We start from the raw sequence: 16232 nt of genomic DNA, 5'->3' as shown, positions 1-16232 counted from the left end.
AAAATTGCAGCTCTTTAGCTAGATTTCATTGATCAATTGTGGTTTTGAGTCACATTGACATACATCCACCATGCCTTGACATGCCGATTACAAAGCTTCTCTTCATTTCCACTTATATCTGCAACCATCTTCTCTAGTTTTTCCTCAACCATATTCAACTAAATATTTTTTTTGATCTTACTGATCTATATTCACCATTTTGTGAGATACTTTCATTTACATTGAGATTCCCAAGTTGATGATCAGATATTTCTATCATCTCAATAAAGCCAAGCATTTTTATACTGACTTCTTAAATATCAACTTTTGATTTACATATCCCAGGTAACACCATTCATTTTTCAGGACCATTTCTTTACTTCTCCCATTATTATACAAGATAATATTTTAATAACTTTTTTTCTACTTCTTTTTTAAAACACCAATCAAAACCACTACCAATTACGACAACAAATTTGACCATTTTACTACATAAAAAGAACAGGAAAAGATTTGTTATTAACAAAGTCAAGCCCATATTGGGTACATGACATTCACTTACCACCCCCAAATTTGGTGAAACCTCCTCTACCACCACTGTAATACATTGGTAAACATGAGAATTACTGACATAACATATCTCCCTACATCATAGCACATGATCACTTCTCACTAACTTTATGTTACAAAAATGTGTTCCTTACAAAATGAAATACTCATCACATTTTTCTCTTTCTATGCTGTACTTCAAACAGACACCGGTAAGATTGGAGACAACATGCTGTGCTTTGCTTACTTAAGTTTAGCATATGCTGCACACATAGTTAGAAACCAGTTGTTTTCCTAAAGTAACTTCAAAACTTTTGAAAAAGTTACGACTAAATTTTTGTAAAAAATAAAATAAAATAATGAGTGGAGAACGACAAACATTAGATTTACTATCACTGACGTAACTGTTAAACAAAAAGCGTACTTCAAGCTAGTATAGTCTTCCCTTTACTGTTAGTGTCCTAATATAATACAAGATGGATATATTAGGAACTGATAACTAGATTGATTTAAGTTTTGTGATCTGACCTACAAAACTGCCAAAAAAATCTAACAGTTAACCTAAATGAAATTACCGTAGTCAGGGGGGATCTTGTGCAATTTTCACATGCATTGGCGAACAACGTAATCTTATAGCTAGTTCCATCTTTTAAGTAGCAAATAAAATGTGAAAACAAATTAAGGGAAATACAATTCCGGAAAATACACAATTTACATATGTATGTATAAAATGAATAATTATGTGAGAAGTCATGTAGTATGACGAAGGAGATGATGTATAATGTACAGTAATATAGAGTAAGGCCACATGTAGCTGCTGTCCCGTTTCTTCTTGTGGCAAACACATATTTCTACCAGGAGTGTAGTGAGTAGAGGTACAATTATTCTAAACTCCCCCAACAATACTTCCAGGCTGCTAGACCATGCCAGCTTCCAACAAAATCAACCCATTTCTTTACTGTATTGTTTTTTTTTTTTTTTATATCTTTTTAAATCTCCACTTTACACCATTTTTTACAATTTTCATTATACCCATTTTCTAATGTTTTAAAAGTCTTATAACCTCTGATACAGTTTTTTAGGTACCTTATTTTTGACTCAAGGTCACCCCTAGTGGCTCTGGTACTATCAGGTTTTAAGATACTCATTAAAATCCTCTTAACACTAATGGTAGGTTTATAACACTAGTATATTGTCAAGTTTGTTGGCACAATATATTGTCTGACAAGAACCTATTCTGTCAGCTAATTTATATAATTACAAAATATGCTTGATACCCTTTAACAATGGGCCATTTTAATACTTGAAGTATATGTATATTCAAATTCAACATGGTCAAAGATTTTTTTTTTCAAATCACATAAAAATCATGTTAAAATAAACTTGATTTATAACTAAAATTTTAAACAAGATCTCAATTGTTTTTGGAACAGTTTAGTTTATAAACTTTTTCATTAACAAACAACTTTATTCTATTTACTAATACAAAAACCTAAAGGTAGTTATAACTAAAGGTAGTTATAACATATCAAATTAACAATGAATTCATTCTCTCACAGATGTTTTTTATGAACCTGTTATAATTCACAATAAAGTAAACATTATATACAGAAGCTGGGTACACCAATATAGTTTACACAATGATAAAACCCTTTTGCCTGAAGACCAGAGCCACATGATTTTATACCATACATATAACTTCATTATTGTCCTTAATTAACACATGCAATTTGTGTCTGTAATACCTCAATATTTTATATACCTTAACCTAAGGACTCACTGGACAGTTGTGTATACCTTTTACTTTATACCAGTTTAGCTTGCTTATTTTTTGACACAATATATATATGGGCACCAAAGGGCAAATACCATTTACACAAATTTACATTTCTTGCTAGAATTTTAAGATAAATCTTAAGTGAACATATACCATGTTTCATTACTACACACAGAAACAACTTTAATACAAGATCAGATTTTTATCATATATTTCTCTGAACCAGCATGGATCTAGGTCAATGGCTTAATTTATGAACTTCCAGAAAAACTATTATCAGTTTCTTTTCGACACAATTGACTATAAACCACCTTGAATTTACAAAGAAAAGTTTAGTTTTTAAGTTTATATTTTCAATTTACTTAATCCCTTAATAAAACTGCTGGATTCGAGTCACATATTTGCCAATCTTTGAATCCAGAACTCTCCATTCCCAATTTAAGGGTATAAGGTACCCAAATACAAAGACTCGAGCTACATTCAGTATAGTGACTGGCCAGACTGCAGGCCTGGCTTTATTCTGGTGGAAATGATCACTCTCCATTCCAGCAAGTCAAGGGTTAAATATTAATTGCCTTTTGTATAACATGAGGACACTTCCCTTTATACTTCAAATAACATGTTAAATGTGGTATGTTACATTTATATCTCTGATACAGGACAATGAAAAACACAACCAATGAGCATATTTACTCAACAATTACCAGGCTAAATATTTTAAATGGAGCTATCTTTCATTCTAGATAAAACCATACATAATTTTCAAGAAAATTTCAAGCAAGTATTAAATAGCATCAAGTGCAGACCATGATAAGAAGTGCCCCTGATCTTGGTCATCACATGGGTATTTTCTGTTGTGGCCAACAAGTTTATGGGTGATGATTTAATACAGAAAAGGCAACCATCTGTTTAGCTAGTTCAATGCTCTTTTTACCATGATGAAACTGCAACTTATCATTTTATCCCAGTGTGTTATACCAAGTATAATATATAAATATTAAAGCAACTGGTTAAGAGTTAGTTCAAAATCATAACTTTCTTACCAACTGATTTATATGTTACACTTGAGGTGTACTGGAATCAACCTAGGTCTACATACTCTTCATGACTTTCTATGTGTTTAATTTTCTTTTATAATTGTTGTCAATTAAATATTGTATAATACTAACAACACTTGAGCATTTGCTACAAGTATGACCAGCATAGAGCTACAAAGACCCAGTCACTACTCTCTAAGATCCAGCAAAATTGCCAACCACTGCAACATTTTTGCCAGCTACTTTTTACCACCAAGTCAATAGCAAGAGCTTTAATGGTGGCTTTTCTCAATTTTGGCTGACTAAAAAATTTTTTATTTAGAGCACTGCAGGCATTGTACTTCCACCTGTGTAATATTTACATTTTCTTTTATTTACACATTCCATCTGACTTATATTATTGGTTTAAATCAATTTGAAAAAAAAACTCCAACTAATTATTATCTTAAGTTTTTTTAAATAATAATATAACACTTTTATTCCAATTGGAAATTCACTAAATATTTTACACTAATTTTGTGTATTTTTTTTTTAATTAAATATGTTTGCAATGAAAACTTCTTAATTAAGCTATTTTACCTGAAATCAACAATAATTTTAGCAGAGAACTTTAAAACCGTTTATTCACTTTGTTTTTTAAATAATTTCTTACATACTTGTATAAAGCCTATAAAACACTTATCAAGTGTGTTTCTGTTATTTATTGGTCTAGATATAGAATATTTGTATACACATAAATAATCTTTTTGTTCAAAGTAGGTACCATAATACAGGGCAGTTATTTACACTTTCTTCTCATTCATTAAGTATTGATTTCACGATATCAACTGTTGATCATGACAACTTTTAATCGTGCCTCTAGGCAAACCCTAAATAAATTTAAATCTAAGGCTGTTTAATTTATTCAACTATGTCCAGTGAGTCCAAAGTACAAATTACACCATTTTCATGAAATTTCAATCTGTTATCATTACCCCTTTAGTATAAAATACACCAATGACCATATGTAGGTCACTTAGGTAGGTTTTGTAACCTCATTACTCTTAGACCTGTCAGAAATAAAAGACTAAAAACACAGGGGTTAACATAGTATGGCATGTAGTGAAAACATGAAAAAAACTTGAAACTTTACATGCACATCCATTTCTTTTTTTTTACATTTTCTACCATTTCTATCATAAAACCAATGTTAAATTAATACTGGATGTTTTAAAAAATGTACCAATTTGCTTCAATTGCATTTTAATCTTTTTTCCTGGGGCAAATCACTTGGAAACCATGTACTTTTTTTGTAACTCAAACCTCTTTTACAACCTATCTCATAAAGCTATTTACCTTGCTTCAACCTTTTTTAAAGAAGTATATTTCTTTGTAAATGACTGTTAAAGCTTTGATTAAATTTTTGAATGAGGAATGAAAGAAAGAAAAATCAAGTTAAAAATGTAAAGAAGATCTTACCCTCCTCCTCCACCACTTCCATAACTGCCACGCCCACCATTATCACTGTCTCTACCACCTCCTGTAAATAAATCATATTTTCAGTTTGAATTATCATCATATAGAAAAGAACCTGTATAATCTCCTTAAATAACAACAGTTACAACATCAATGAGAAATGAAAGTTTAAACTCAAATATATGAGTTAGTGCACAAATAATAACAAGCAAATTTATATTTACAATTTCAAAAACAACATGTCAAATAATTTGAGTGGATATATCATATGCCTAAAACTAGAAATTAAACTCTAAAAGGTCTAACCTCCATATCCCCCACCACCTCCACGACCACCGCCAGAGCTACTACCATAGCTACCAGATCCACCACCACTACCGTAACCGCCACTCTGTCCACCGTACCCTCCCGATTGTCCTTGACTTCCATAACTTCCTCCTCCTGAGGCTGAACCTCCATAACTACCGGCACTGCCTCCGCCACCTGCTGGTTGGTCATAGCTACTCTGTTGTCCACCTCCGTATGATCCCTGGGACTGCTGACCACCTGCACTTTGTCCATAGCCACCTACAAAAACATCAATCATTGGGTACTCGTTATCTACACAATAAACTATATAGCCATTCAATGCCCCCTTTGATTGATAATGTCTCCCGAGTTGTGTCTATTATAGAGATGAACTGATGAAGTCTACAAAACCTACAACATGCTAACAATGTGGGTGTAAATTATATTCATTCTTAACCCTTAACCTGCTGAATTACTTAAATGGACTTGTCCATCTCCTATTTTTGAAATGGTTCCTTTTTCATTTTGGATATATAAAAATTTTAAGTTGGTCATCCAATAGTATAGAGCCTGGTCAAACTGAACAAATGTACAGACTGGCCAGGTTTATACTAATAGAAAAGGCTAATAACTTTCGGTTCCAGCAGGGTATGGGTTAAATTATTCAACCTAGATGACTGTGTCAAAATGAATCCTAAAACATGCATTTTTACGATAAATTAAAATGCTTCATTCTTAATCATTAAAATAAGACTTGTGCACAAAAAAAATAAAAATATTTGTACATAACTTTCAAGCTTACATAAAAGCATAATATCTTGATTACAAATGGTTTACATATGTTGCACATTTTATCAAGTATATATAAAGAGCAAACTTTCAGTCTAAAATATTCAAAATGTAAATAGTAAACATTAGATGATCAATATTTTGCTACTATGAGAAGCTCTGTAACATCTACAGATAGGAGTCTATTAAAAACAGATCTACAGGTTAGTAAGGCCATTCAATGTTACACCCACGTAAACACAGTCATACTTTAAAGATTCTCACTGCAGCTTTCAGTTATGTTCTCTTTTTTTCTATATGGTATCAATATTATTGCTGACTTAAATAACTGATACTGGAAAACAGCACCTTTCCGAACAGAAAAAGACAGGAAATTTCCAAATTTCTCACAAATTTCTGAAAATTACAAAAAATCAGTAAATTACCGGCACTATTTCCAAAGCAGGTGAATAAAATAAAAACGCTGAGTAGGAAGGATTCTGTTGACCTAATCACTCCTGTTTTTATTGTACTATTACCTGGTATATTAGATAAACAGAAGGATGTATTTTAAATTGCAATTGCCAGGGCATTTCTAATATAACAAAGAATGTATGACTGTATTTACTGTACCAAAACACCACTGAAACATAAGAAAGACAGTAATACATAGTGCATTGAAATATACCTTGAGACTGTTGTTGGCCATAACCCTGGGATGACTGCTGTTGGCCATATCCGCTTTGATCATACGAACCATATGAACTGTACGCCTGTGCACCAGTCTGGCCTAGAAATTCAGCACTTAAATTCTTAAGATCTTAGAAAGAAACTGGTTTGTGTTGTTACGTTTTTCCAGTCAAACATTACATTCCTATTTCTATAAAAACTTTTTACAGTGTTCAATGAGACATAATTAAGAAAACCTACAAAGTTGAACATAAAAAAGTTTACCAAAAATTTATAAAAAAAATTTTAAGCCAATAACTTGATTAAAATAAAATAATTTAAATATGGCTACTTACAATGGGCATTTCCCCAAAGACAAAAATCAACAGCTGCAGTAAAAAAACAAAACTCCAAGAAGGAAAAAAAATCTTCAAAATGACTTTAAACAGACTGGGCACTCCTTTCAACATCCTTCGTCTTCACCCTTGATCCTGGTAGTTAATACAGAATATATATACATATATTCATCTAGCTTCTAACAGTTTCCTATAAAAGTTATGAGAGACTAACCTTGTGCCTGCTGGCCATACTGACTCTGTGGTGCAGCTTGTCCCTGACTTCCCTGTTGCTGGTAAGCAGAGGTATCATACCCTGCATATCCAGCTACCTGTTGTGTCTGACCACCATAGCCTCCTGCGGACGCTGTCTGACCAGCCTGTAAAACATGTGCATGTCTCTAATCACTATAATACATATAGCCTTTTATTCTCTCTAAAATTATGTTTTTAAGCGTTTAGATTAAATTGAGTTTTTAAAGAACTAGTTTTCTTGCTGCTTTGACATAATTTGCTGCACTTAAATATAACCATAACAGCTTTAAAAAATGTATATTTACTTTTAAAAGTTAAATGGTCAACTAACAAGAAATCATTTCAACAAAAATTTCATTTTTTAAAGGGAAAAATATTCAAACCATTGTTTGAGCCAGTTCCCTGGAATTAAACTGAAACTCATTTCTTGTGTTAAAATATATATATATGTCAGTTACATACCGGCGCTGAGCCATATGCAGCCCCACCTTGCTGTCCATATGCAGAGGAATCTTGAGTAGTTCCATAAGCACCTGCGTAGTTATATCTGGAGAAAAAAATATGTATTTTATAATAAACACTAGAAGAACTCAACAGCCAAAACTGAAAGAGAAAAAAAAATCTATTAAATATTTTTAATAAATAGTGCAATCTGAATCATATGGCAAAGTAGCATGAGATAAGCAATTTCAGATATTTAAATAGTGTCAGGACTATATACATTGCCAAATCAGTGTTTTTTTTCCTCTCCATTTTTTTCTTTTTTTGAAGGGCCCTTTAACTTGGAAATAAGCACTGCAATGCCATTGTGAATATAGTCAGATATCTTTGTGTTAACATTTAGCAACTAAATTGGGAAAAGGTTAATCTATGTGTTGGAAAATGCCCATTTTATCACAGAAATGATTTTATTTTTATTTCACAAAAGCTTTTCATTTTTGGTGTACTTATACAGTTTCCACTTTCCAGAAAGTAACACATTGGCCAAATAAAACAAAAACTAGAAATGTGTCCATAGGACATGGGTGCCCCCACACTCCACCAATTTGTCAATCTTATGTCTCTAGGTCAAATTTTTTTTTGGCTACATGTGCCCAAGTTGAATACTAAAAATCTTTTTTTAAGTAAAGGGCAAATACTACAAATACTGAATAAAGCCACAAGAAAACCCCAAGGTGCATAAGTACACATGCTGACCAACATTCTTGTAAACTTTCAGGCCTACAGGTCATAAACTTTTTATGTTACGTGCAACACAAGTTAAATATTGTAAATTTTTACTATGTCAAGGGCAATAACTCTAAAAATACTAAAAATATCCACCGAAAATACCCAGATGCACAACAACACATGCTGAGCAACATTCCTGTAAGGTTTCATGACTATAGGTCAAATACTTTTTTAGTTACGTGTGACACAAGTTGAAAATTGGAAATTTTTTACTAATTCAAGGGCAATAACTCTAAAAATAATAAATATATCCACATGAAAATACCCAGGACCACAACTACACATGCTGATCAACAGTCTTGTTAGTTTCATGACTCTAGGTAAAATATTTTTTGAGTTACGTGCGACACAAGTTGAAAATTGTAAATTTTTAGTAAGTCAAGGGCAATAACTCTAAAAATACTAAAAATATCCACACGAAAATACCAAGGTGCACAACTACACATGCTGACCAACATTCTTGTAAGGTTTCATGACTCTAGGTCATATACTTTTAGTTATGTGCTACACAAATTGAAAATTGGAAATTTTTACTAAGTCAAGGACAATAACTCTAAAAATACTAAAAATATCCACACGAAATACCCAGGTGCACAACTACACATGCTGATCAACATTCTTGTAAGGTTTCATGACTCTAGGTCAAATATTTTTTGAGTTACATGCGACACAAGTTGAAAATTGCAAATTTTTACCAATTCAAGGGCAATAACTCTAAAAAAACTATATATATCCACACGAAAATACCCAGGTGCACAACTTCACATGCTGATCAACATTACTGTAAGGTTTCATGACTCTAGGTCAATTACTTTTTGTTTGTTTTGGGTTTTACGTCACATCGACACAGTATAGGTCATATCGCGACGTTCCAGCTTTACTGGTGGAGGAAGACCTCAGGTGCCCTTCTGTGCATTATTTCAGGCACGAACAGGCACCTGAGTAGAACCACCGACGTTCCGTAAGCTAGCTGGATAGCTTCCTCACATGAAAGAATCCAAAGTCCCTGTCGGGATTCCAACCCACAGCGGTGAGGGGCAAGTGATTTGAAGTCAACGACCTTAACCACTCGGCCACAGACTCCCCAATTACTTTTTGAGCTATGTGCGACACAAAAAGGGAACGGACGGAAGGACGGACAAGGGTAAATCTAAATGCCCCCCTATAGTGGGGGCACAATAAAGTCTCACAGTTTGTTGTCTCTGTTCCTCATGTTTTGAAGTGATCAACAATTGTATCACTAACTACAATTTAATAATTGTGAATTTTCAATGAACAATTTTGAAAAAAGATACTTTTTGGCTTTGAGAATGCATGAAATAAAGATTGAATCATCAAAATGTTGCAAGTTGAAGATGAAATGTAAACTTACCCTGCTTGTCCACTTGTTTGATACTGTGCAGCATATTCTGTAAAAAAAAGAATTTTTTTATTATATTCATTAGAGCTGTCATTGATTCAGTGCAAAGCATATCAACGATATATCGATATCAGATGACTAAAATCAACGATACACCGATATATCGATAATAACCTATAATTACTTGTCTGTCATTCACTTTCATACCTGTTTAAATTATTTCAGTTAAAAACATGTTCTGTACAGTGTATTGTCCACTGCATTTTTTTTCCAGACAATATTTTTTGTCACCATTGCTATGAAATATTTCCACTATATAACAAAAGCATAACATTAGACATAAATAACTGTTCTGTATATGTTTTGGGTGATTTTTTTATAATTTCTAGACATTTAATTAATTAGTCAAAAGTATCGATTTTTTGAAATGTGTATCGATTATTGATCGGCAAAAAAATATCAACGATACATCGATATTGTCTCTATCGATGACAGCTCTAATATTCATACAGTGTAGTAATACATATTCATTATTAGGCACAGCAGTGTTTTTTTTTCACTTTTGGGGGAAGGGGGTTGGTGTCCATTGGAGGAGGAAAAATGCAATAGGAGGGGGAATTTTATTTGTTTATTTATTTTATATTGTTTTCTTTCCGGTAGAAAAGGGGAGCAACTCTTGCAACAAAAGTTTAAAATATGTCACTGTTTCTTAATATACGGATATAAAATATCGATGTGTTGCATGTTTAACATGTTGGGACGCCGAGAGTAGCTCCCCTTACATTTTACCCGAGAACAATTTGTTAACAACCTTGCTCAACAGTAAGTCTAACAAGCATAAAATAAAACATTTTTTGGCAGTTGCAATAAAATGATATTCATTGCAGGCAAATTCGGGCTGTTGTATAGGGGGAAATTTAAATTTCAGCTTTGACGGGGGGGGGGGGGGGGGGGGGGGGGGGGGGGGGGGGGGGGGGGGGGGGACATAATATTTTGAGGGGGGAATGGGGCCTAATATTTTGGTGAATAAAAAAAACCTGCACTGCACAGGCTGTCTGCGCCTGTAAAACAAACCTGTTTGCCCAGGGCAGGGTTCGAATTTAAGCTGGCATACTGGCAAAATGCCAGTTAAAATCTAATAATGCCAGTAAAAATTACTCTAGCTGGCATTTAATTGCAAGTTACTGTTCATTTAGGACGTTTACATAATTGTTATCTTCTGAGCTGATGATGATGCTTGGCAACTGCCCGCTGCAGAAACTGATGATGTTTACTGTGCCAGATGCAGTAACTGATGATGTTTACTGTAACAACTTAAAAATCAATTTTTTTGGTTGCTCTACTGCAGTATTTATTTTTTTCTGTGACTATATTGTGATGGACTATTTATAACAGCCAAACATATGTTGTTTTATCAGTGTCCAATGTAAATGTGTAGCACTCCTCTGTAAAGTGTTTACTTTTAAGCTGAAATATTTATTTAAGAAGATCAGTACCTCTGAGTTTTCAGGATGTTGGTGAAATCAAGTACAAAATATAATAAAATTAATAAAGGTCCTAAGAAATAACATTACATGAACAAGTTTATAACTGTACATTGTCATTGGTGGGTGTTCCTCTGGTATACCTAATCTGGTCCGTAAACAATTGTTTATCATTTATAAATTAATGTGTTAAATTGTTCTTGTTTCGTTACAAGAAGAGATGTGTTTATTAGTGATAAAGGTGTTTCTGATATTCAATAGACATTCGAGCTTATTATCATTTGTCATACCATATGTTCAAAATACATTGTCATTGTGTATTATGATAATAATAATAAGATATGTGATCATGGAAATGCCGGTTGACTACATCATATTGCCAGTTACTCATATGATCACTTGCAAAAATCTGCAAGTAGAAATTACTGCTAAATTCTAACCCTGCAGGGTTTTGTTGCAGGAAGGTAGGGCAATCATTAAATACTGAATTATCAATCGTTGTAGCACCCAATCTGATTGGACAATAGATGCCAGGCACCAAATATTGAAGCTGCTCGTCCAATCAGATCGTGTGTTACAAAGCATGCATCAGAGTCCAAGATGTCTGTGACAAATAAAAATTACCGTGAAACAAAAACTCATTGATAGATTATTGATATTCATTGGACTTGAATTAGGTAAACTGTGGAATTCTAGTTCTTTTTATTGATGTTAATGAATGATGCAGCGATAAGCAGCCAGAATGTCTTCTCCACAAGTTTTGTATTAAATATATAACAAGCTAAAAATTATATTTAATCAGATAATAAGTTATAAATATATTATATTTTATGATCCAATCAAGCAAAAAAGCTAAATAAACTTTAACAATTATAATATACAAACTTAGTAGTGAGACAAAGTAAAATCCCATTTAAGTTTTAATATTTATTTTTATTAAATTTAAGGTAGCATGGGACTCCCTTGTATCGGCGTACTTAACTTTTCCCATATGTCTGCATTGAATTTCATTGATGAATTTAATGATCAATATTCTGTGTAAAGCAGTACACATTCAACTAATCATTTCATTTTTAATTGAATGAGGTAAAAGATTTTTAACTTCAATGTAAGCATGACCCAAATAACATAATACTGAGAGAACGTCGGTAAAAGAGTTGCGCCGATAATACAGAGTTAGAGTATATATTTTAGAATATCACAAGTATCAGAATAATTTGAGCAAAAAAAGAAGTGAAATGTCTTGGTGTGAACTGTCTTGGTGAGAACTGTCTCATTAGTGAAACGTCTGTCTACCCCGTGGATCAGGCTGCACATTTTTCTCACCCTGCTGGCTGCAGTAATTGAATTTACTGGCCAGAATTTCAGTTTTGAATTTATTCTATTATATTTTCAACTAAATTTTCTTCAGATCTACACTGGTCCGAATTAATTTTCACTGACCATGGGCCTCCGGGCCAGTGCTATAAAACTATTCGATGACCGACCTTGTGACAATAGGAATCCAGTTGGTGTCTGGACTTTACACCTCCTGGATGTCTCTGAAATCATCCGATTGTCGATCATTCACTATTTTGCAAAAGTGGCACCACCTATACACATGACAGATTTAACTTATTTTCATTGATTGTGATCGAGTGTGAAACTTTATGTCCAACAATAATTTTATACCATAGGGGAGTGATTCATGTGATTTTCATTGTTAAAAATTAACGAAAACACATTGACATGAATGGCCAGCTGACATGTTTTATTCGGCTATTTTCAATCTTAACTAATTTTAACGACATTTTGATTCGATAAACGGGAACCCGGGCATTTATGAGTAATGTATTTTAATCTTTTAAAACAAATCGCTATGGGCGAAGGCGAACAAAGTCCGGGTCGCCATAAAATTGATCACTATCACACAGAGAAATCAATTACTTCAAGAAAACATTATTAATCTAAAATATTATTTTATTTGCCAGATGTTTAAACTTCAAATACTTTCAGAAATACGTCTTAACTTATGAATTTTTTAAATAAAACTAATGGAAAATAACCCACGTTGGTCTGCCATTTTGTTCTTCGTCGTCTCCTATTAATCACGTGACCAGAAAGACGCGGGCGTTCAATAATCAGGTATAGACCACTAAATTTTCTCTACCGAGTAGTTAGTTCATATGATTTCGGGACTTTTCACTTTGTTTCGGCGTCAAAACCTTCTAGTCTTTTCGACATCTTTTACAAATTTGTAAAGATGATATGTTTTTTTCTCTGTTTCTTTGTTAATTTGCTCCAATAACAATATCTTTAAACAAACAGACACTAAAATTTTGCAAGCACCGTCTAATAACAGAAATTTTGTTTAAAAAGGGAATAAACGAGGTAGGCCTATTCAACGCGAAATGTGTTAATCACATTCCACTGATTAAAATTCACATATTTCTATAGGCTTATAATGATTTTGCATAGTTAATGATAATACATACAATCAAGACACAATTTTATCTATATAATGAGACAAAACATTATACACAACCAACCAAAAAGTAAATCCCGTTTAAATTAATACATTTTCAAATACAACAATGAACATCAACACGTAAAACATTTTCACATAATTAAGTTACAAAGCAATTCAGTAACGGTATGCCTAAAATACGAAAGTGAGATTTTTGACGAAAGTGAGCGAAAGTGGGCGAAAGTGACTTTTAAAATTTGAATTGTACCGTTTTAATAGAATTTCACAGTGAATTTTCTGTTTGTAGACGTATATTATTAGCAACTAATAATATTTCTTTTCAAAAATAATCCCTATGATGATTTAATCGCCATTTATTTGCACAATTTCTATACACAAGTTCTGAGATCTTCCTTTCGCTCACATTGAAGAATACGAAAGTGACTTGTAAAATATGAAATAAAGCATTGTTCAAATTGAAAGTTACGCATAAATTGCATTTTTCAGGCGTATAATATCCAAAATTAATATTATGTATTTTCAAAAATAATCATTATGATGATTTTTACCCCATTTTTTCTACATAATTTCTATATATACAAGTTCAACAATCTTCCTTTCGCTCACATTGAAAATACGAAAGTGACCTCTAAAATATCAAATATAAGGTTTAACTGAAATATAATGTTGAATATCAAATTATTAATTTCTGAAAATATACGTTTACAAACTGCAGTTTAAGGACATTTTCAATTCAAACTCAATATTTGATATTTTACAAGTCACATTCGTATTTTTCAATGTAAACGAAAGGAAGATCGCTGAACTTGTATATAGAAATTAGGCCAATAAATGGCGATTAAATCATGATTATGGTTATTCATTATAATATATATATAATAAGTTGCTAATAATATACATCGACAAACAGCAATTTTACTGTAAAATTCTATTAAAACGATACAATTGAAATTCTAAAAGTCACTTTCGCTCACTTTCGCTCACTTTCGTCGAAAATCTCACTTTCGTATTTTAGGCAAACCCATTCAGTAATATATATAAAAAAAAAATATTCACTTTTTTTTTCATTTTCATTAATTAATAAAAGTTTAACTTTCGTTGCTAATATTTGAATATTTTCAATTGACATAATTGCTGTATGACAAAGAATTCCAGTCTTTGCGGCATAGTAGAAAAAACATGTGTGTGACATGTATATCATTTTGTGGGAAAAATTAATTTACTTCTTGGACCTTACTTATGAAAAGGGCAAAGACCTTTAATAACAATAAATAACAAACACCCACATAGCTCATCTTTAGAAGTAGGCAAAATGCATGTCTAGCTGTACACATTTTATACAAACAATTTCTGTGTTAAATAATAAAGTAAATGTTTAATGTTAATGTATATAATTTTACATTACTATAGAGAAACCCTGTCAAATCTAATAAAAATTTAATAATGACAATGCATAAGCTTTAAGGACAAAGCAGGTAACATGTATCTTAAACACAAAGAGGCATTCATGCAAAATAAATAATACACTTCATGCATAGACTGACACAAAAACAAAACAAATAAACACATATCCATACACTTGAACTCTCGATCTTACTTCAGACTGATGACTCACTTATTTAACAAAAATAAGAAAGCAACTGCTTCTGATTACAATTTCAAAACAAAGTTAATTTAAATCCAACACTCCCTCGATATGAAGTACATTCTCCATCAGTGTGTAAAAAGGTTCACATTTATGTGCATTTCCAATTAGAAATAATAATTAAACAATATAATAACTTTGCACATACAAAAGGATAAAATCAAGCAAAGCAAAACAATAAACTCAAAATCAAAAATTTAAATTGCAAAGCAACATTATTCATGGGTTGAGTGGGCGGGTTTTCTTGAACTTGACTAGTGGTACAAAATTGGCGAGACAATAATCAGAAAATAAACGACCAATCAGAAAACATTTCACCAAAGTCACGGTTTACTCGAAATAATTAATTATTTTAGCTTTAAAATATATCAATTACTAGATCTCAAATTGTTTTCTCTAACTACCATTAACATATTCTTTATATAAGAAGGGCTTTTCTTATAGTACATTTTATGACTGAGGTTAAATTTTAACTGCAAAACTGTATTGCTAACATTTAACATTTTAAGATCAGACAGAACATTAGCTTGCATAGAAGTCTTTTTGGTATAGTTTTAATTTTGTATAATTTTCTAAAGATTTATATTGGGGACAAAAGGGACAAAATAGTATCCGTATACCTTGGACATCATTTACAGTGTATAAATTCACACACAACCTATTTCATATAATTCATTTCAGTTTGAATTGGTGAGATAAGGCAGCAGTAAGTTCTTTTTTAAACCTTTAGTCTGACATTTTCAGTATGCAAACTTATGCATGTTGATTTGTGAAAATTAAATCGTTTGTAAAATCAACTACTAGTATCAAATTATCTCCTTCTTTTATTGTTATATGTATCCGACTTTATTTACTTGACTTGACTTTCTTCTTCCAGTACGTACATAACCCGCTGCTATAATATATAACTACAGACTTTTATTTAGATATAGCC

General features: G+C 32.2%; 1 protein-coding gene across 1 annotated transcript; it reads right to left on the bottom strand.

The window, feature by feature from the left end:
• Positions 1 to 541: 541 nt before the first annotated feature.
• On the bottom strand, positions 542 to 13346 carry LOC132731686 (RNA-binding protein cabeza-like; the record flags this gene model as incomplete). The annotated part of the gene is given in 8 exon segments (XM_060717900.1): positions 542 to 576; positions 4801 to 4861; positions 5104 to 5364; positions 6542 to 6643; positions 7093 to 7237; positions 7575 to 7659; positions 9715 to 9751; positions 13236 to 13346. Coding segments are annotated over 8 exon segments (739 nt in total), but the record flags the coding sequence as incomplete, so codon positions are not given.
• Between the last annotated feature and the right edge of the window lie 2886 nt (positions 13347 to 16232).

This window comes from Ruditapes philippinarum, unplaced genomic scaffold, assembly GCF_026571515.1.
Source record: "Ruditapes philippinarum isolate M1 unplaced genomic scaffold, ASM2657151v2 ctg17745_1_1_1_1, whole genome shotgun sequence".
NCBI lineage: Eukaryota > Metazoa > Mollusca > Bivalvia > Venerida > Veneridae > Ruditapes > Ruditapes philippinarum.
This window is presented reverse-complemented; position numbering and strand designations above follow the sequence as displayed.